This window comes from Guillardia theta (genome assembly GCF_000315625.1).
Source record: "Guillardia theta CCMP2712 unplaced genomic scaffold GUITHscaffold_63, whole genome shotgun sequence".
Classification (NCBI taxonomy): Eukaryota; class Cryptophyceae; order Pyrenomonadales; family Geminigeraceae; genus Guillardia; species Guillardia theta.
Window position 1 is genome coordinate 404,610 of NW_005434611.1, and position 19,914 is coordinate 424,523.

The 19,914-nt window shown below is 54.5% G+C and overlaps 4 protein-coding genes and 1 non-coding gene across 5 annotated transcripts; 1 reads left to right on the forward strand and 4 right to left on the reverse strand.

Annotated features, from left to right (window-relative positions):
- Window positions 1-1,821: 1,821 nt before the first annotated feature.
- Window positions 1,822-4,500, reverse strand: GUITHDRAFT_113014 (hypothetical protein; the record flags this gene model as incomplete). Its single annotated transcript, XM_005827930.1, has 3 exons — window positions 1,822-2,277; window positions 2,331-3,752; window positions 4,207-4,500. The coding sequence occupies 3 exons, from the start codon at window positions 4,498-4,500 to the stop codon at window positions 1,822-1,824; spliced, it is 2,172 nt and encodes a 723-aa protein (XP_005827987.1).
- Window positions 4,501-7,204: 2,704 nt separating this feature from the next.
- GUITHDRAFT_113015 (hypothetical protein) lies at window positions 7,205-9,445 on the forward strand (the record flags this gene model as incomplete). Its single annotated transcript, XM_005827931.1, has 1 exon — window positions 7,205-9,445. One exon carries the CDS (start codon window positions 7,205-7,207, stop codon window positions 9,443-9,445), a length of 2,241 nt encoding a protein of 746 aa, XP_005827988.1.
- A 27-nt stretch (window positions 9,446-9,472) lies between these two features.
- GUITHDRAFT_153975 (hypothetical protein) lies at window positions 9,473-10,744 on the reverse strand. The gene is made up of 5 exons (XM_005827932.1): window positions 10,534-10,744; window positions 10,141-10,435; window positions 9,846-9,952; window positions 9,733-9,781; window positions 9,473-9,578 (listed from the first exon to the last, which is right to left on the reverse strand). Exons 1-5 carry the CDS (start codon window positions 10,545-10,547, stop codon window positions 9,519-9,521), a joined length of 525 nt encoding a protein of 174 aa, XP_005827989.1. The 5' UTR covers window positions 10,548-10,744; the 3' UTR covers window positions 9,473-9,518.
- Window positions 10,745-13,574: 2,830 nt separating this feature from the next.
- GUITHDRAFT_t72 lies at window positions 13,575-13,648 on the reverse strand. The gene has a single exon. It is a non-coding gene; the product is annotated as a tRNA-Thr (tRNA).
- An 859-nt stretch (window positions 13,649-14,507) lies between these two features.
- On the reverse strand, window positions 14,508-17,294 carry GUITHDRAFT_164532 (hypothetical protein). Its single transcript, XM_005827933.1, has 12 exons — window positions 16,705-17,294; window positions 16,543-16,634; window positions 16,321-16,441; window positions 16,186-16,260; window positions 16,102-16,131; window positions 15,997-16,055; window positions 15,889-15,946; window positions 15,755-15,843; window positions 15,393-15,708; window positions 15,292-15,346; window positions 15,145-15,241; window positions 14,508-15,091 (listed from the first exon to the last, which is right to left on the reverse strand). The coding sequence occupies exons 1-12, from the start codon at window positions 16,795-16,797 to the stop codon at window positions 14,962-14,964; spliced, it is 1,215 nt and encodes a 404-aa protein (XP_005827990.1). The 5' UTR covers window positions 16,798-17,294; the 3' UTR covers window positions 14,508-14,961.
- Between the last annotated feature and the right edge of the window lie 2,620 nt (window positions 17,295-19,914).

Here is a 19,914-nt window from a genome sequence, read left to right on the forward strand (position 1 = left end):
GCGTCTGGGTGCCAGCAGTGCTGATTCTTTTCGGGCTTGTGTTTTGTGTGTGTTTGTGCAGCTTCTCGCTGTGGACTGTGTGCCTGCCGGTTCAGCTTGTTCATGCTTTGTTTTGCTTGAGGCACTTTTTACCTTCTGCCAGTAAATCCTATACCCCTCCATGCCGCACTTTTTACCTTCTGCCAGTAAATCCTATAGCAGCATGTTGCAGCGTCTGAGAAGATTCGCAAACATCGCGCTGCATATGCCATGACTACTCCTCCTCGAGCGTTCATCCCTCTTGCCATCTCGACGGACGGTATAGGATTTACTGGCAGAAGGTAAAACGGTACCCTGCATCCTGACACCCTCCGCTTCATCTGGTATCTCGCGGACATCATTGCTCAGCGCTCAATGCCTCTTGAGGATGCGGCGTTTGGTCGGCACTTCGTGCCTGATGACGGACCTGCTGCTGAGGTCTTGGCTCGCAAACGCGCCGCCACCTATCAGCGCCTCACCATGCAGCTGACGCTGGAGGCGCTCTTGTCTGGTGCGAGGCGCATGACGCCCTTGCGGGCGCAAGCACTTCTCGAGCCAGAGGACAGCTCCTCCTCGGACTTTGTCGAGTCGCCCGAGGAGTCTTCGCCGGAGGTCTCCGACTCCGATGGGGGACACCCTTCGAGTGGCCCCGACGATCGGCGCGGAGCTGGCGAGGCGTCTCCGTCCCTCACTGTGACGTCGGGTGCCTCCGGAGAGCTCGACACCACTGGGGTGCTTGCTGCTGGTCCGAGCTCGCCTGCTTCCTCCCCGGCATCGGTCGGGTCACGCCGGTCCTTGGGCATTGCCGCGGCGTCGCCGCCGTCACGGGCGGCTACCACTGACTTGGCTACCGCTGACTCGGAGGCTAGCGAGGAGGACTACCTCGAGCGGTACCGTGTTCCTGCGTCCAGCCTCCCTCCGTCCGCTGCCCCAGGCGGACCCCCGGGCAACGCCGGCTCCTTGTCGGCGGCTGCCCTTTCTCCGTCCGCGGCCGCCCGCTTTGTGGCGGCAGCGGACGTCTCGACTGACAGTGGTCAGTCGGCTGCCTCCGGGTATCGCGTCTAAGGGATTTTCTTCCTCCTGCTTGCTCCTGCTGCTTGTTGCTTGATTGCTTGACCCTTAGGCTGCTTGTCGGTACGGTCTGCGCGGCTTCGCGCTTGGGCTGGCGCTGCCGCGTCTGAAGTATAGGATTTACTGGCAGAAGATAAAAAGTGCCTCAAGCAAAACAAAGAAGGAACAAGCTGAACCGGCAGGCACACAGTCCACAGCGAGAAGCTGCACAATCACACACAAAACACAAGCCCGAAAAGAACCAGCACTGCTGGCACCCAGACGCGGCAGCGCCAGCCCAAGCGCGAAGCCGCGCAGACAAGCAGCCTAAGGGTCAAGCAATCAAGCAACAAGCAGCAGGAGCATGCAGGAGGAAGAAAATCCCTTAGACGCGATACCCGGAGGCAGCCGACTGACCACTGTCAGTCGAGACGTCCGCTGCCGCCACAAAGCGGGCGGCCGCGGACGGAGAAAGGGCAGCCGCCGACAAGGAGCCGGCGCTGCCCGGGTGTCCGCCTGGGGCAGCGGACGGAGGGAGGCTGGACACATGAACACGGTACCGCTCGAGGTAGTCCTCCTCGCTAGCCTCCGAGTCAGCGGTAGCCAAGTCAGTGGTAGCCGCCCGTGACAGCGGCGACGCCGCGGCAATGCCCAAGGACCGGCGTGACCCGACCGATGCCGGGGAGGAAGCAGGCGAGCTCGGACCAGCAGCAAGCACCCCAGTGGTGTCGAGCTCTCCGGAGGCACCCGACGTCACAGTGAGGGACGGAGACGACGGAGACGCCTCGCCAGCTCCGCGCCGATCGTCGGGGCCACTCGAAGGGTGTCCCCCATCGGAGTCGGAGACTCCTCGGGCGACTCGACAAAGTCCGAGGAGGAGCTGTCCTCTGGCTCGAGAAGTGCTTGCGCCCGCAAGGGCGTCATGCCCGCAAGGGCGTCATGCGCCTCGCACCAGACAAGAGCGCTTCCAGCGTCAGCTGCATGGTGAGGCGCTGATAGGACCTCAGCAGCAGGGCCGTCATCAGGCACAAAGTGCCGACCAAACGCCGCATCCTCAAGAGGCATTGAGCGCTGAGCAATGATGTCCGCGAGATACCAGATGAAGCGGAGGGTGTCAGGATGCAGGGTACCGTCCGTCGAGATGGCAAGAGGGATGAACGCTCGAGGAGGAGTAGTCATGGCATATGCAGCGCGATGTTTGCGAATCTTCTCAGACGCTGCAAGGTTGACCTCCCCCCACTTGGTCAGGTCGGCAGAGCTACCAATGTAAGGTATAGGATGTAAGGGTGGACCAACGTCACGTCCGCCATCAAGCCCTCGTACTGCTCGGACCCTCGATCGCGGATTCCAGGAATGTGGATATCGCCCTTCATCTTGCGGCCATGAGGATGGGAGGGTACCTGCCGTCGAGAACGAGGATCCCCCACTGTATCGATGACGCTCTGAAGACCAGCTTCGTTCAGCATCGACCGAATCGTACGAGTAAGGTTGTCATGCGCCGTGGGAAGCTTGGAGGATCGGCGTTTGCAGGTCTGGAGATGATGTGCAGCAACGGAGGGATCGAGCTCGCGCTGACATCCATCACATTTCGTCGGACACTGGCAGATCGGCATGCCATGGAGATAGCAGTCGAGCATCTGAGCATAGCGGTGCGGGAAGGCCTTGAGGGGGTAGTAGCTCGAGACTCGCATCGGAGAGTGGCTCAGGTCTCGCTCAGGAAAATGAGCGAAGATGGTAGACTGCAAGACCCTATCCTGCGACTTGAGCGAGTGTGTCCTGCGGCTGTGCAAGGTGAGGATATCACGCTGCTGATCGGTCAGCGCAGCGCGAGCATGCACATGGCGAGGGAAGACGCGCATGACAAGAGGAGTCACATTTCGCTGCGCAGGGGGAGGAATGAAGTGCTCATGAGACGAGTCGACGAGAGCGCGCAAACCAGGGATGTGTACCACAGATGCCGGGGGGCGTCCTGCGTCATCAGGCACAGCAGCCGGGGCAGGTGGGATCGCCGCGCCATCTGCAGCCGGTGCAGGAGCCTTGACACGACGGTAGAGGATCGCTCCAGCATTATGAACGAAGTCGTGCGCCTCAACGAAGAAGGTCGCCAGAGGATGCTTCTGGGCACGGAGAGATCTCGAGCAGTGAACGTCCAGGCTATGAGGAGAGGGCAAGGTCCGGGACATGGGCTGGTCAGAGTACCAAGCGAGGAAGCGAGCGATAGCCGTATAGTAAACAGCGGGGTGTAGACCCTCAGAGGGCGTGAACTCGTCCCCTCCCCGACTATGCGGAAGCTCCCGCTTGAACCTCGCAAACTCTAGCAGGTCGGGATGCGCGGCGAGGTACTGCGAGGAAGGCCAGCGGTGGTATTTCTCAAGCGCCAGGTGGACAGAGAGGTCAAAGCGACGAATCTGTGATTGGACCCGCGGGAGAAACGGAGAAGACCCCTGGAGGAAGAAGCGCAGCTTCTGGAGATGGCTCGCCCTCACCAGCGTCTTGAACATGAAGCCATGCTGGACGAGCCCGAGCTTCGAGAGCTCTTCGTTGAGGGTAGAAACCTTCGCTCGGAGCTGACTAGCATGAAATCCATCCGTGCCGATAGGCAGGCCGCCAAGTGTAATCCCGCCAGTGACGACCTCGAAGTGAAGAAGTTGAGTCTTGAGACGGCGCTTAAGGCTCTTCTTCAGCTGCGAGAGATCAGGGTGTTGATGCCAGGAGCTTGTGTTTTGTGTGTGTTTGTGCAGCTTCTCTCTAGCTTCAGATCAGCTAACATGTACTTCTTCATAGCGGACGTAGCTGCAACGGCATCCTCGAGTGGACCGACAAGCACGACGTTGTCAGCATAGGCCAAGACTCGAACAGAGGGAAAAGCTCTGCGATATGGAGGAGCAGGGGGTGGATACTGTGGCAGAAAAATACGCTGGAGGGGACATCGCCCTGACAGACGCCCGAGGTACACTGAACGGAGGCTGACTGACTTTTGTGAAAGAGTCGAAGGTCAGCAGAGTCTGTCTAAGGGATTTTATTCCTCCTGCATGCTCCTGCTGCTTGTTAATCCTATGACTGCTCGGACCCTCGATCGCGGATGCCAGGGATGTGGATATCGCCCTTCATCTTTCGGCCATGAGGATGGGAGGGTACCTGCCGTCGAGAACGAGGATCCCCCACTGTATCGATGACGCTCTGAAGACCAGCTTCGTTCAGCATCGACCGAATCGTACGAGTAAGGTTGTCATGCGCCGTGGGAAGCTTGGAGGATCGGCGTTTGCAGGTCTGGAGATGATGTGCAGCAACGGAGGGATCGAGCTCGCGCTGACATCCATCACATTTCGTCGGACACTGGCAGATCGGCATGCCATGGCTGAGATAGCAGTCGAGCATCTGAGCATAGCGGTGCGGGAAGGCCTTGAGGGGGTAGTAGCTCGAGACTCGCATCGGAGAGTGGCTCAGGTCACGCTCAGGAAAATGAGCGAAGATGGTAGACGCGAAGCCGCGCAGACAAGCAGCCGAAGGGTCAAGCAATCAAGCAACAAGCAGCAGGAGCATGCAGGAGGAAGAAAATCCCTTAGACGCGATACCCGGAGGCAGCCGACTGACCACTGTCAGTCGAGACGTCCGCTGCAGTGCTGGTTCTTTTCGGGCTTGTGTTTTGTGTGTCTCGCTGTGCGCTGTGTGCCAGGAGGTTTAGCTTGTTCCTGCTTTGTTTTGCTTGAGGCACTTTTTACCTTCCTGGCACCAACACCCTGATCTCTCGCAGCTGAAGAAGAGCCTTAAGCGCCGTCTCAAGACTCAGCTTCTTCACTGACAGTGGTCAGTCGGATGCCTCCGGGTATCGCGTCTAAGGGGGTTTCATTTCGGACGTCCCCTCCTGCTGCTCAGCTGTTACCCCTCCTACAGACTGTTGCTTGACCCTCCCTGCTTGTCTGCGCGGCTTCGCGCGTACTACGGTAGGCTGGCTGTGCCGGATCTGCCAGCCTCGGCGTGCTGGTTACTTTTGGTCTTGTTTTGTGTGTGTGTTTGTGCAGCTTCTCGCTGTGCGCTGTGTGCATGCAGGTTTAGCTTGTTCCTGCTTGTTTTGCTTGAGGCACTTTTTACCTTCTGCGAGTAAACATTCCGATTCGAGTCACTTTAAGGTCGTGACTGTCGGGATTACACTTGGAGGCCTGCCCATCGGCACCTACTGAGGTTTGCTCGCAGAAGGTAAAAAGTGTCTTTTTTAAGCAGAAGAAAGCAGCACCGATGGTTTTCATGCCAGTCAACTCCGAGCGGAGGTCTCCACTCTCAACGAAGAGCTCTCGGCACTGCGGCACTGTTTACCGTCTTATGCGAGTAAAACTCAGATAGGCCCGCGCTTCATCTGGTATCTGGCGGACATCATCGCTCACGGCGCTCGTTGCCTCACTTCGTTCCTGATGATGGACCTGCTGCTGAGGTCTTGGCTCGCAAACCGCGGCACGGCCACCTAAGTGTGTGCTCTATGCCTGACGGTTTTGCTTGTTGCTGCTTTCTTCTGCTTGAGGCACTTTCAAGCCTTCTGCCAGTAAATCTTCCTGCTTGCGTAAAACTCTTGCGACTCCATGCAGCTGACGCTAGAGGCGCTCCAGGGCAGTGCTGAGTTTTACTCGCATAAGGTAAAAAGTGCCGTCTGGTGCGAGGCGCATGACTCCCTTGCGCGCGCAAGCGCTCCGAGGCTCGAGCCAGAGGACATCTGAGTTTTACTCGCACATGATAAGTTAGAAAAAGCTTCAATCCTGCGGCGGGCCGGGAAGCCACCGTGATACCGGCACAGCAGGGGACCCGGTCGGACGTCCGAGCGTGTGACGCCCTCCCGGCGAGTCTGGACATCATGACATGAGAAGCACAGCAACATCCGATCATGATCGGATAAGGAGAGGCGACGGCGTCGGCTGCAAGCAAGACATATGGGAAACTCAGAGTTTTACTCGCATAAGGTAGAAAGTGCCTAAAGCAGAAGAAAGCAGCAACAAGCAGCAACAAAAGGGGCCCGGCGCGGGCGTTTGCAACACAGCAAACGTCACGGCGTGCCAAAAAAAAAAAAGCGGCGCAAACACACAATACACAGAGTCTGAACGACTACAACATGCACATGAGTCACTGTGGAGCACTTTGACGCCACTGAATAACTTAACTGTCACTCAAGGGCGTCATGTACTACGCGATCCTCAGTGCCACTGAGTACGGTCCCGGCGGGCCGGGCCCGGGCCGGGGTTCAACGTTTCTTGGCTTAGGATGGGAGGGCCTGCTGGGCTCAGAATGGTCTGGAGGGGGGTGGGGTACCCCCTAATACCTCTCGGGCCTTATCTTCAGTTGGGATTTGGGGTAGGGTGGGGTAGGTTGCATAAAAGGACCCTCATACCCCCTGGAAATCCTTGCAATGTGTGACTTGTAAGGGGGTGGGTCTTGTTGATTCAAATATTGTCCTAGTGACATTGCCTTGTTACCACCCGTTTTGTGTGTTTGTGTGTACCCCTTCTCTTGTGCGCCGTTTGTCTCTGCACCCCTACTTGACAGCAGCAACACATAGAGATACAGACGGTGGGGGTACTCACCCCAAACCCTCGACCACCCCACCTCCATGGGGTACTACGGTGAAGTTGGTGCCTTCTTCCTTTTCTTCTATGCGTTGCTCCTTCTCCTTCCTCCACTGCGTCCCCCCAGCCCGGACTTGACTCCTCCTCCTCCTCCTCCTCCTCCTCCTCCTCCTCCTCCTCCTCCTCCTCCTCCTCCTCCTCCTCCTCCTGTCTCCTCCTGTCTCTTCCTCCTCCTCCTCCTTCTGCTGCTGCTGTGCCTCCTGTCTCCTCCTGTCTCCTCCTGTCTCCTCCTGTCTCCTCCTCCTGTCTCCTCCTTCTCCTCCTCCTTCTGCTGCTGCTGTGCCTCCTGTCTCCTCCTGTGCCTCCTGCCTCCTACCCTTGTCCTCTCGGCTCTTCCTCTGATCTCTCTACGTGTAGGGATTATTCAACCTGTAGTCGTAGTTTTCTCTCCGTCAAAGTTCGCATCCTCTCCCCTCGTCGTGTTGGACAATCCTCAACGCGCTTGCTGACAGCACTGTGCGAGCAAGACTGAACCCCTAGTGCATGGAGAGGCAAGAGTTGTGAAATACCGGAGCCAGGTTTCAACCATGAGTGTTGGGTCTCTCAGTGTTCTTTCCGACGGCTTTTCCAGCGCGTTAGCACAACCATTGAAGAAATCATTACCAACACAATCGTTCTATGCGCCAGGATATACCGGAAGCCCTCGAAAGTTCCTCAACACTTTGATCTATCACTCTTCAGAGCTGTCTTCATGTTCAATACAAGCAAAGCGAGATGGCACCGCCTGCTCGTACATGGCTTTTCTTCTGCTGATGGTCATGATTGGAGGACTTGTCCCTGTTATCACTACCATCTATTGTTGCGGGTTCTGTATTGGAAGGTTCGGAGGCGAAAGAATGAAATGCTGCGGATCTGCATGCAAACAACCGAATTGCGGAGGAACGAAACCTTCTACCGAGTATGGAAAGAAGGAGACAAGATGCTGTGTCTTTGCTGTATTCTTCTTGTTTCTCGTGATTTTAACCACGGCTCTTCTGGGATTCCTAAGCACTTACCAGATGAGCGCAGACGTTCAATCCGTTATTGATGCCATTGACAGCAGTCTGTCACTTCCAACCTCGCTTTCGGGTCAGATCAATGCTTCTGTTGTCAACATCAGTTTCAGCCTTGGAGGCAGAGTTGAAGCCGTAAACCAGCAGCTGGTTTTCTCCAAGCCTCTTTTGTCTTCCAAACAAAGCTTAAAGTCGTCGCTGACGCAACTCAAGAACAACTTCTCTTCCATTCGATCTTACGTGGAGCACTCGGGACAATGTTCACTCACGTTCAATTCAAGTTCAGTCACGTATGACAAGACGAGAATGACTTTCGTGTCATCAGACTCAAAGATAGTGATGCCGTTAAGCAATATCACCTGTTGCACGTACCAAAGTCAGCACGATTGCCTCTTGCTCACAAGCACACAAGATTGCACATATGGCAACTATACCACAAAGTGTCCATGTTGTTGCACATGTCTCGTGCAAGACTATAAGATCGAAGCTGCAATCTCTCGATTGCCCACCGACACTTTCATAGAAGCATTGGATAGCGGGAGCACTATAGACAGCAGGCAGCTCAACGGCTCAATCATGAATTTCACAACTTTTGTCTCGGGTGCGCTGGATCAATATTCTCAATATTTCGACTTGATAGACTCGTCTCTCAGACCCGTCAAGGGTACTCTAGGGAATCAAGCTGGAGTGATTGCTGGTTCAGTCTCAATCTGGGCTTTCACAACGATAGCGGCAGCGCTGGCAGTCTGTGGCTTCTTGTTGTCAAGGTCAAGCTTGTGGTGGACAGCATACACGTGTGGATGGATCAGCAACTTTGTCTTCTTCGTCCTGTTTGGAGTCAGCTCTCTCATCGTCATGCCCTTCGGTGACATCTGCCAGGGGTTGCCGTTGACCACTCAAGATCCCGTCCCTTGGCTGGTGACCTTCACGCAAGACTTGAACCCAACAGAGATCAACCCCGTCCTCCTGCGGCTGAACCAAGATTGTCTCGTGCGATCAAACCCTAACGGCCAGCTGTGGGAGGTGGTGGGATACGGCAGGGAGAAGATGTATGCTGCCTTCTCGGGCTACAACTTCACCGGCAGGCTCAAGGACGACTTGAGTCAGCTCAGGTCCAGCTCGAGCCGCGACTACTCCCTGCATACAGGTGACACCGAGTCCCGCATCGCCGAGCATGGGATGCCGGAGGGCTACATGTCGGGGCTCAGCAGCAGCTCAGCTTATGGGACCTACGCTGAGACACTCTCTCAACAGTGGAACGAGACGCTAGCGTCGATGAAGAGCTTTCAACGATCTCAGGAGGCCTGGGAGCAGCAGGTGCAGGAAGCGCAGACGAAGCTCAAGGGTGCGAGCAGCTCCTTGCAGCTGCTGATCGGTTTCGTCGTAGACTCCTTGTCTGCAAGTGGCAATTGCACGATGATGAACAAGGCGTACATGGATGTACGAGAGCCGATTTGCGACAGGCTGTCCAAGTCGCTCGACTCCATGTGGGTGCTCTTCTTCATCATCGCGCTCGAGTGGTACCCGATGTTCATCATCATCTGCCGGGGTGTGAAGCACTCGCAACAGCGACGAGGCGTGAGCAAAGTCGATCCGAGCACGCAGTTCATTCCATCGGACATCACAGGGGTAAAGGAAGAAACTAGCAAAGGAGACGAAGACGGGACCAAAGAGTCTCTGCAGGTAGTGACTGAAGAAGCCCCTCGCAAGAAGAAGAAGAAGAAATCGAAAGAAGATGGCGACGAGGCGATGGCACGCAAGAGAGCCGCCAAGTGAGTGTGAGGGTCAGAGGTGGTTATGACTCAATGTGAAGCTTGTTGTATTGTATCCTTCCTTGACATTGGCTCTCCTACTGTGCGTTGCATCCCGACATGTTGGTTGCCCGCCAGGCAAAGATGAGCTGCATGACCTGCTTCCTCGTCAACTCTGCCTCTGCCTCTGCCCCCTCTCCTCTCATTTGCCTCCTCTCCTCTCCTCTCCACAGCCCCCCCCCCCCCGCCATTCCCCATCCTTTCTCGCTCCTCTACTCCTCTCCCCCCCTTTCTCTTCCACTTTTCCCTCACCTGGTATTGGTCCGGCATTTTGTCCCTCCAGTGTACGACTTCGGTTCCCCTGCATGCCCGTCATCTCGCGTCTCCTCGCCCTCATCAGCCGCATCGCGTCTCCTCGCCCTCACCGGTACAGTACGCCATCGTTGTTCCGCATCGACACGCCTCGCAACTCTTTGGTTCGCGGCGCCTCCAGCATAAGCGGCCACTCGCCGTCAGCCGGGGTGAGATCGAGCTGCGGCGAGTGAGGGAGCAACAGAGAGGCGAGGAGCGGGAGTAGAAGACCAAACGCGGAACAAGAAGAGGAGGGGAGGAGGGGAGGGGGGGGAGGATGGTAGGGGGGGAGGAGGAGAAGAGGAGAGGAGGGGACTGGGGGCAGGGGAGGGCAGGGAGGGGAGGAGGAAGGGGGGGGATTGTCCTTGCCTGCATTGTGAGGGAAATCTCGTTCTCCGGCACATCCAGATGCGGCCAGATGTGACCGCCTGAGACGTAGTGGACGGGAAACGCGTAGGTGGGGACGATGTTCTCTCCGGTGATGCGCTGGACGAGGTCGGAGAGCTGGAGGTTGACGAGGTTGGCGATCGGCGCCTCCTCGAACTCCCAGCGCCGCGTCTTCTCTGCAAACCTGATCTTATACCTCGTCTCGATGATCCTCCGGTAGTAGCGCTGCAGCACCCGCACCGTCGCTTGCGGAAGAATATCCGCTAGGGCGACGTACCTGCCGGGCGGGTGAGGAGAGTTGAGTGAGTGAAGCGCCGGGAGGGATGAGGGGAGGAGGGTGAAGGGAGGGGAGGGGGGCAGGGAGGAGGCGGCGACCTCTCGTCTCTCATCTTCTTGAGGAGGGAGGGGGCGTAGGCCCTTTGCCAGGTCTCCTCCTCGAAGAAGCGGCAGAGGCCCATGGCAGACTCGTCAGCTGAGACTCCTTGAAGACTCAGAAGCTCCTTCACCCTCCTGCAGATCTTCTCGTTGACCTCCTCCCCCCTCCCCCCCTTCAGCTCTCCCGTCCGATGCAGCACAAACTGAAGCTGAATCAGCGCCTCCCAGTTGTCCGGCTGCAGCTGCTCTGCTAGTCAGCCTTGGCTAGAGAAGGAGGACGTGGGAGGAAGAGGAGGAGAAGAGGGAAGGAGAGCTGCGAGAGAGAAAAGCAGGAAGAGAAGAGGCAGAGACTGGGACCTTGAGGGTTTTCTCGAGGGCCTTGGATGCGCACTTGAATCGTCCTTGTCCTATGTAGATCTTCGCCAGCAAGTTGAAGCCGCTCGTCATGGAGGGGTCCAGCTTCACTGCCTTCCTGATCGACCTCGTCGCGTTGCTCGCGAGTCGGTTCCCGCAGAGCAAGTGACCATGGAGGAGGTAGAGGTGAGCAGTGCTCTGATGCAGCCGTGAGAGGTGCGGGAAGCAGCAAAGACAAACGACCTGAGGGACTGGATGAGGGCAGCGCGTGCCCTTCTGGCTCTCCCAATCCTCACAGAAGGACCTCTGGAGAGCATCGTAATCCCCCTGCAGGTTATCATCCCATCCCTCCTCCTCCTCCTCCTCCTCCTCCTCCTCCCCGTCCACCACCCTAGATTTCTCGTGATCCGCTGTCCTTCCATGAGACGTTTCCTCGTGCCTTGAAGTAGCTTGATGTCTCAGCTGCGGCTGCTCCTCAGGCTTTTTCTTCCCATTGGCGGCGATTCTTCGCTCCTTCACGCGAGACTTGACGAGCTCGAAGAACTCTCCGAGCTCCTCGGGGTCGAAGCTCGAGATGGAGGAGGCAACCAGGAGGACGCTGCTGCGGTCACCCAGCACTTGGATCCTTCCTTCCGTACTGCTCGTTACCGTCTTGATGTCCGCCAGCTTCACTGACACTGCGATCCCTCCGACGCGGCAGGAGAAGAGCGACTTGCTACCGACCGCCATCGCCCCATCCTTCCCGACGATCAACCTCTCCAGCTTCTCCTTCATCGCTTCCAACAGCTTCGCTACTTCCCTCGTTTTCCTCACTCCTTTCGGCAGTTCTGGCTTTACAGGCTGACTCTCCTCCTCCTCCCCATCAACTGACCTCATAGCTTCGCGCGTCGCTCTCTCTGCTCTTCTCGTCTGCCCATCGGCCTCGCTATCCTCCCCTCCGCTTGCTCTTCCTCTGGCTTCCTCGAGCTTCACCTCACTCTTGCCTCTCCCTCCCTCTTCAGCTTTCATCCACGCGAAACTGCTCCCTGCCCCTGCCCCTCCTCCTGCTGCCCCTGCCCCTGCCCCTGCCCCTGCCCCTGCCCCTGCCCCTGCTCCTGCCCCTCCTGCTCCTGCTCCTCCTCCTCGGATAATCTTAAGGTAGTCATATATGACCGAGTTGGCTGCTTGGTGACTTTTCTGCGGCTTGTCGTCAGACTGGCAGCTGGCGATGGGGGAGGAACGACCTGGAGAGCATCGCGAGCTTCGCGGAGGGACAGGGAAAGACGCTCGAGCTCGACGCTTTTCTGTTGCGTTTCCTGGGAAAAGATCACAACCAACCTCGTTCTCCTTCTTCTCAGTCGTAGTGCCCCCCCCCCTTCGGCTCTCCCCGCCCCCTCCTCCACTTGCCTCCATTAACATCGCTCTGTCGCGCTGAAGCTGAGCAGTAGTCTTGCGAGATTCCGAGAGCTTCCTTTCACTTTCCGCTGCGATACTTGAAGAGCATGAGGAGAAGGTGAGAGAAGCAGTACGAGACTACCTCGTCGCAGAAGCTAGTTTGCTTCGAAGCATTTCAATCTCCTTCCGCAGCTCTTCGCTCTCCGAGCAGCTCTCTGATCTCCTTGCATGCGACCCATCACGTCCATGCGAAGAGCCGTCGTTTCCTCTTGCTGGCTCCTCCTGTCGAGCTTCATCGATCGACTGAAAGATTCCCCACTTGTCGTCAAGAGCACCTACAGACAGCAACAAGACTGCCAACATGATTATCATTAGCAACAAACCCTCTGCCTGCCTGCCTGCCTGCCTGCCTGCCTGCCTACCTGCCTGCCTGCCTGCCTTAACACGCTAAAGACAGAGTCCACGGCAATTCAACAACTGTTCAGAAATAACTTCGTGCACGTTCCATCTGCTAATCTCAATTTCCTCCTCCTGGCTGGGCTTTCCTGCTGCTTTTCCTGCCAGACGTTGCTTCCCATACCCCCCTCGAAAACCCCAACTCATCCACCAACCCATCCTCCCTCCTCGTCCTCGTCCTCGTCCTCGTCCTCGTCCTCGTCCTCGTCCTCGTCCTCGTCCTCGTCCTCTTCGTCCTCGTCCTCGTCCTCGTCCTCCTTACCGAGGCTTGTCGCGACTAGCAGGATCGCCTGTACCCGCGCCATGACCCAAACCGCCCCAACCCTACCTCGTCGTTCGATCCTGGCTAATACCTACCTACACATTTACCATTGAAACTTGGTAAGAAGAGGGGTAGTAACTCCACGCCACATCGCCCCACCCACTGGAATTCTTCCGTGACGAGCTCAACCGAGACTACTAGCTAGTCGAACTCTGGTCAAACGGGAGTCCGATCTGGTCAAACTCTCTGGTCGCGAGTCGATCCGATCAGCGGCAGTATGAGACGGTTTGGTATGCCATGATGGTCGCTGCCCGGCCGCGGCGGTGCTCGGCCCTGCCTGCCAAGTGGGCCGCGCGCCGCCGGGCCCCCGACAGGCCCGGGACTGAGGCTCATGATCGGACTCGGGAGTGAGTGCCGCAGCCTGACTCGCCGTCGCTAAGCCTTTGCGACTCAAATTAATAAAAAATAGTACACACTCAGTGACGTCGTCAGACGGGGCCGGGCCCGGACGGGCCCGGCCAGCCTCTTACCCTCGGCTTGAAGCCTGAGGCTCGGATTCGATACGCTCCGAGGCTGCCCAAGTCAAAAAGGAAGCTGCCTCTAGCGGGGCTCGAACACGCGACCTCACGCTTACTAAGCGTGCGCTCTGACCAACTGAGCTATAGAGGCGATACACGTGTTAAGCATACTAGCCTTTATGTACTGAGAACATGGAGGTTGACTTGCTTGTCCTTGATCTTGATCTTGATCTTGATCGTCATGGCCATCATCACAACCATTGTTGTTCTTGTTGTCCTCAGTCGTCGTTGCCGTTGTTAATATCTGCTGCTACTGCTGCTCGTGCTTGTTCCTGCTGTCTGCTCCTTCCCTCCCCTTTCTCCATCCTGCTCGAGCTACTGTACCAGCCTCTGTTCCGTCTCTTTTCACCCTGTTTGGTTTCGTCTGAACTGTGCCGCCGCCGCCAGCAGCAGCAGCAGCAGCAGCGACCGAAAGGGGTATGCGGTCTCCGGACCTAGCCGACAGCCAACCTCCCTGTCACCTTATGACTTTTGTCGTTCATTTTTCAGTTTGTCTGATTCATCGACTTTTGCCCGAACCTCTCTTCCACCTTCTCTCCGATCTCCACAATCAAGCTACACCCTTCCATCCTCCTTTTCTCTTCTCGCTCATTTTCTCTTGTTCGCCATGGCTTGACCCTGCACCATTCTCCTCTCTTCGTGCTCCTTCTACCCTCTCCCTTCTGCTCGAGTCCCTTTCTCGCCTCTTCTCCTAAATATCTGCCTTGCTGTCTCTGCTGCATCCTTGATGTACGGCACTCTTACCCCATCTGTTCTGGCACTTCCGATGGCTACGATGAGACAGCGATCTCAGTTCTTTCTTCCGAAACCGAGAAACATTCTTTATACACCAGCTTTATGCGCCCTCCTGATCATCGCAGCGTCTCATGCCGATGGATTCGTATGGCAAAAAAATGTGCCCCGAGTGTCGTGAATGATTGCTCTACAAAGTGGGGGTCAGAAACTTGAGGGTTGACTTGCTTTGTTTAAGAAAAACTGAAAATTCATTAGAGTCCAATCACATGAATCGCTCACGTAATATGACAACGTAATGAAGACTTGAGATACTTAGTTTGCAGCAACATGAGCCTCCATACTGCACCATAGAAGAGCTGCGCTGACGAGAACATTTCAGGCAATAAGATCAAAACTTTGAGAATGTTCGGTCAGTGATTCCACTTGTTGCCTCCTTGACGCAACAGAAACAATAATAGATGCCACAACAGCATGTTTGTACAACTTCAAAGCGCGCACTGGCACGTTCACTAGGATCCCCCGAATCGCGTACTTGCATTTGCTGTTGCCGCCCCACATAAGAAATATACAAATGATGTTACAGGAACTGGGTTGATGCCCAACCTCACGAGAGAACCAAACATAACAACAGAACCCAACTGCCAAAATCCATTCCATGTGTAGCGTTGGTTACCGTCTCGCTCCCGCACGAAGATTCATGGCCTCAGCAACTTGCTTGGCAAGTGCCGCTGATTCATCTGCTGAAGTTTGCTTCTGCTCGGATGACTTGGGAAGAACCAGATTGTTTCCATCAAAATACCTTTGAAACACTATAAGACACGAATTCACATCTCTCCAAAATGAAGTTCTCACCCGCTCTCACAAACTTTCAAATACCCTTGCTGAGGTCCAATAATACTCCCCGGACGAACAATTCTCAACCATCCTATGCATTGATTTGCTGTAAAACCTGCCAAGCCCCAAATCATAAAAACCAAGATTTCACAACACAAATCCAACCATAATTTTTCATTAACCAAAGCGCAATCAGAGTCCCAGTTCTTCCCAATCCAGCCTGTACAAATCGTGAATCGTTCGGTAGACATCAAAGTGTACTGTACCTTGCAATGCACAGCAAGGGCCCCCCGTTCTCGATCACAAATATCAAGAAATTGACTGACTATGTTGGCTGGGGGAACGGTGCAGTCATCGAAGTAGAGATCATAGTGATTGATCCCATTCTTGCTGAATTCTTTTCCATCATATGTATCCGGTTCGTTCAAGCGAACCACTGCTGTAACTCCCTTGTCCTTGAAAACTTCGATATAGTCCTTAGGCGTAAATGTATACACTCCAGGCGCAATTTTTTCTCGTTTTGCTGACGGACCTTTGAATGCTATAAATTTTGAAACGTTGGGACCCGCACATGGCATGACCCTAAAAGGAAAGCTCAGCACTTGATAGTCGAATGATATAAGGGTACATGTGAAGATCTCCATTCAAAGGATGATCCCAGAATTCGTAGTCCTCAACGTCAAACTCATCGTAATTGAAAAAATTGACCGTGATCGCCTGGCAACCATGAGATTCCATCCAATCTCAAAACGCACAATGTACCTTGTGCAAACTGGAAAAGCAATCCAGAAGAGTCAGAGGGTATTCCGATGGCAAATATCTGTACGAGACTAATATTAGAAGGTTCTGTTTCTACATTGAATGACATACGTTGCATCTCGGAATGGCTTGAATGGTGATGGTTCAATCGCGGCAAATGGCAATGCTGCCTATTCACGGAGTTAACAATGTCAAAGATGCTTAGAGCCAAGTGACCTGTTCAGGACTCCAACCTTGTACACAGACCTAGGGGGATAATATGTCAGAAGGGCATAGAAGACTCTCCGTGATAGGTTGCACCAGGTAAGCCCCAAGGAGAAATGCTGTGTTTGTTCGAATAGGTGTATTTTCATCCGTGTAGTAAACGAGATGACGCTGAAGCATACAGATTAGTATGTCAAAACAATTCAAAATAAAAATCCAGAATACATATACCTTAGCAAGTCGTTGATCATTCATTCTCTCATTCATCAATGTACAGAAGCGGTGCACAACACCTAGATTTACAGGCCCAAAATCCGCACAGTATGGTTCATAGCGTTCTTGCAGGTCGGATCTGCCAAGAGTAAGTCACGTAATCCATGTGATTATTCAAATTTGCAAGGGAAGGTGATTGGAAGGCGATCAACAGCCATTGACAGAAATAGGAAGACTCACGAGAAGAAAAATAATGCTGGCTGTCTTTTGATCTCTGTCAGCGTATGATCATCATTTCTGTGAGCAGTAAATGATAATCTCCCCGCAATAATCTATCCAAGATATCAATGATTAGAAGCAAATCTTTGCAATTATCTCAATGATTCTTAGATAATGGCCTACCGGATATATTTTGCCCACTGCCCAAGGAGTCTTTTCTATCGTCATGTTGTGCTGGGATGGCGGACCCATCTGAGCTCGTCCTTGATGGGCCATATTGATTATCACCCCTTAAACCCCCACCTCAGCGCAGCCTCCAATCAACTGACTGTCAGGTGTAGTAGAAATTGACAAGGATTTTGACGTTGGTTTTTCGTTAATATTCACCAACAGTCTTCCCAAACACCTATCGACCGTACTTGTGCTACAAGCACAGTTTAGAGGAATATCGAATTTGTCCTGCAAAAAGCGCTCTCCCCTCGTCCAAGATTATTCTTTGCTCCAAGTCAATAGAGATAGATAACGTTCAGAAGCTTGAGTGTGCAAGAAGCATATGAACATTAATAAGCAGTCATATTGCCTTAATGGATCATCCCCGATTGATGAAGCCTTCTGACTTGACAGGTGATCAACCAGCTCTTAGACAATGTCATTTACACGCCTCCCTGTGTTATCCCTCTCTCCGTGTCCATAGCAGCAGACAACTTGAAATTCAGAATGACTGTTGTATTCTCTCAACCCAGTTGCTGCAGCTCGAGTTCCAACCACCACCTGCCCTAAAGCGTGAGAAACCAGAAAACAGAAACAGTCAATGTCAGGAAGATTGGTGCTGTAAGATTAATTGTAGGTTGATCACAGCCACCAGAAGATATATCTCACTATTCATAACAGTCATATTGAGTGTTGTAGGTCACAGGAAGGACACCCAAGGTTGAAAAACAAGTTATGTTCAACAGAAAACTATCAAATTGCCATATCAACACTTATTCAGAGCTGAAATGATATTAGAAACATGATGGCTTGCATGTTCATTGTATGCGACTTGCAAGAATTGACTGTTTTCCACTCATAAAAGTGGCACGAAGAGCTGAAATCCATTGCTTCTCCTCGTAATGCCGCAATCAAGGACACAAATTGAGCACATCGCGATCGTGAAGTGCTATCATGCGTGTGCAATGCATACAAGGAAGCTGCTCAGACATCAAACAACGAGGCAGCCTGGACAAGGCAGTAGGGGGGGGAAGGGAAATAGTTGTTGGGAGATGCACGGGGGTGAGAGAGGTAGGCCTGGAAGGAGGGAGAGGAGAGGAGAGGAGAGGAGAGGAGAGGAGAGGAGAGGAGAGGAGAGGAGAGGAGAGGAGAGGAGATGAAAGGAGAGGAGATGAAAGGAGAGTAGAGTAGAGTAGAGTAGAGTAGAGGAGATGAGATGAGAGGAGAGGAGAGGAGAGGAGAGGAGATGAAAGGAGAGGAGATGAAAGGAGAGGAAAGGAGAGGAGATGAAAGGAGATGAAAGGAGAGGAGATGAAAGGAGAGGAAAGGAGAGGAGATGAAAGGAGAGGAAAGGAGAGGAAAGGAGAGATGATGAAAGGAGGAGCATCAGGAGGAGCGAAGCGAAGATCTTGCATGACCATTATCACTCTGCAGTCATAGAGAGAAGAGCGGATGCAGCAGCCGAGGGCGGGAAAGAGGAAGGGTGTTTCCGCAACGGGCAGCTGACCTCAGACTCCTCTGCGATATACCCCCTCTTCACTCCATCATCCTTGGTAGTAAATGTTTACTTACTATAAATAATCTCCTATAGATGGAGTAATTTTCCATATGAATTTACTTATCTACTACATAATTATCACCCACCACTGAAGGGAAGGACCCCCCATGTACCCTCCCTCATCTCCTTTCCTCGTGAGGCGACGAAACCTTCTGATACCAAACACTTTCTCAACCCCACCCCACCCCCAAACAACCCCACCCTCAAGTTGGACTGCAGACTCCTCTGATTAGACCCCCTACCCATAATTTTTGTCATCCACCCCTCTCATGAGCTGACAACCCTATTTTTCTCTCTGTACTACCCTTTAAAATTACTGGAAGCTAGAATGTACTTTAACCCCCTACCCCCAAAAATCAACCTGGTACCCACGGCTTCATCAGCAATAATACATGACCTAACTAATCTCCACCCCACCCTACCTTTTTGAAACAGAATTACTGAATTACCCCCTCACCCCATTCTTCCCATCAAACGACTCTTTCCGAGGGGGGTGGGGGTACTACTCATGTGAAGGATCTCAGAGGGTAGGGTACTCTACCTCTCAGAGGCCATCCTCCATACTGATCACCCGTCCTTTTACCCTTCAACAGACCCGTACTGGAGTACCCATCCACCCCATCCTTCTATTGGCTCTACACCAGTCATAGGTGGCACGAAGTGTTTGTACCGATCAAAGACTACCCCCACTTTATCCCTTGATACCACCGGTACAGCTTGAAAGTTCGGACACCACTTTGCCCTCTTCCGACCTACCCTACCCCAAGACAAACTCAGTGACTGACCACCCCTGTCCGTCGTAAAGGATCACTACCCCCAACCCACTCAGCCCACCACCCTCTACCCTCATATTTCCATCTCACTACCCATCCAATCCCCATGGTCCACCCATATCGGATCTTGAGACAACAGGTACCCCTCCTGTCAATGATTCTTGTGCCTACCCCACCCCTATCTTACACGGGCCAATCTGCCGGGTCCCTCAGTGCACAGCCGCCGGTGACCGCCGGCCAACTCAGACTCACCGTCGTGCTGAGTGAGAGTCGCGGCCCGGCTCAGGAAGGCCCGGCGCCGGGCCCGCGGTTGCGCCGTGACCATCGTGATTTTTAACTTAACTTTGAGTAAAGGGACTCCTTTTGCAGTGGACTTTGAGTAAACGACTGCTCGGTGTTCACGGTTGACCGTTTCTAGTACCCGCACGAGCGGCCACGACTGAGCGGCTCGGAGCGGCTAATCGTTAAGCTGGGCCGGGGAGCCACACAGTTGCCGCCGCGCGGCGCCGCGCCGCGGCCCGCCGGACCGGGATTGACCCGCCGCACACTCAGTGACAGCGCCGGGCAACTTCCCGGGCCGGAGTCCGGCGGGGCCGCCCGGCCGCGGCCCGGCAGCTCTCAGCCTGGACCACTGGCTGAGCCTGAGTGAGTCACGGCTTGGGGTCACTTGAGACGTTGACCGATCGGCCGTTACTGCGATGCCATGATGAGCGATGGCGAGCGAAGCGGAAGAGAGACGAGGAGGGAGGGAGGGAGGGAGGGAGGGAGGGAGGGAGGGCCGGGGAGGGAGGGAGGGAGGGAGGGAGGGAGGGAGGGAGGGAGGGAGGGAGGGAGGGAGGAGGGAAGGAGGCG

Bases quoted from the DNA above. Each gene is read 5' to 3' on its own strand.
- GUITHDRAFT_164532 (XM_005827933.1), bottom strand. From the start codon at position 16,797: ATGGCCCATCAAGGACGAGCTCAGATGGGTCCGCCATCCCAGCACAAC. The intron at 15,844-15,888 runs GTACATTGTGCG...CATGGTTGCCAG, and splicing joins GCTTTTCCAGTTTGCACAAG to GCGATCACGGTCAATTTTTT. The intron at 15,092-15,144 runs GTGAGAACTTCA...AGTGTTTCAAAG, and splicing joins TTGAAAGTTTGTGAGAGCGG to GTATTTTGATGGAAACAATC.
- GUITHDRAFT_153975 (XM_005827932.1), bottom strand. The intron at 9,782-9,845 runs GTGAGGGCGAGG...ACGGGCATGCAG, and splicing joins AACGATGGCGTACTGTACCG to GGGAACCGAAGTCGTACACT. The intron at 9,579-9,732 runs GTGAGGGAAAAG...ACGAGGAAGCAG, and splicing joins AAATGCCGGACCAATACCAG to GTCATGCAGCTCATCTTTGC.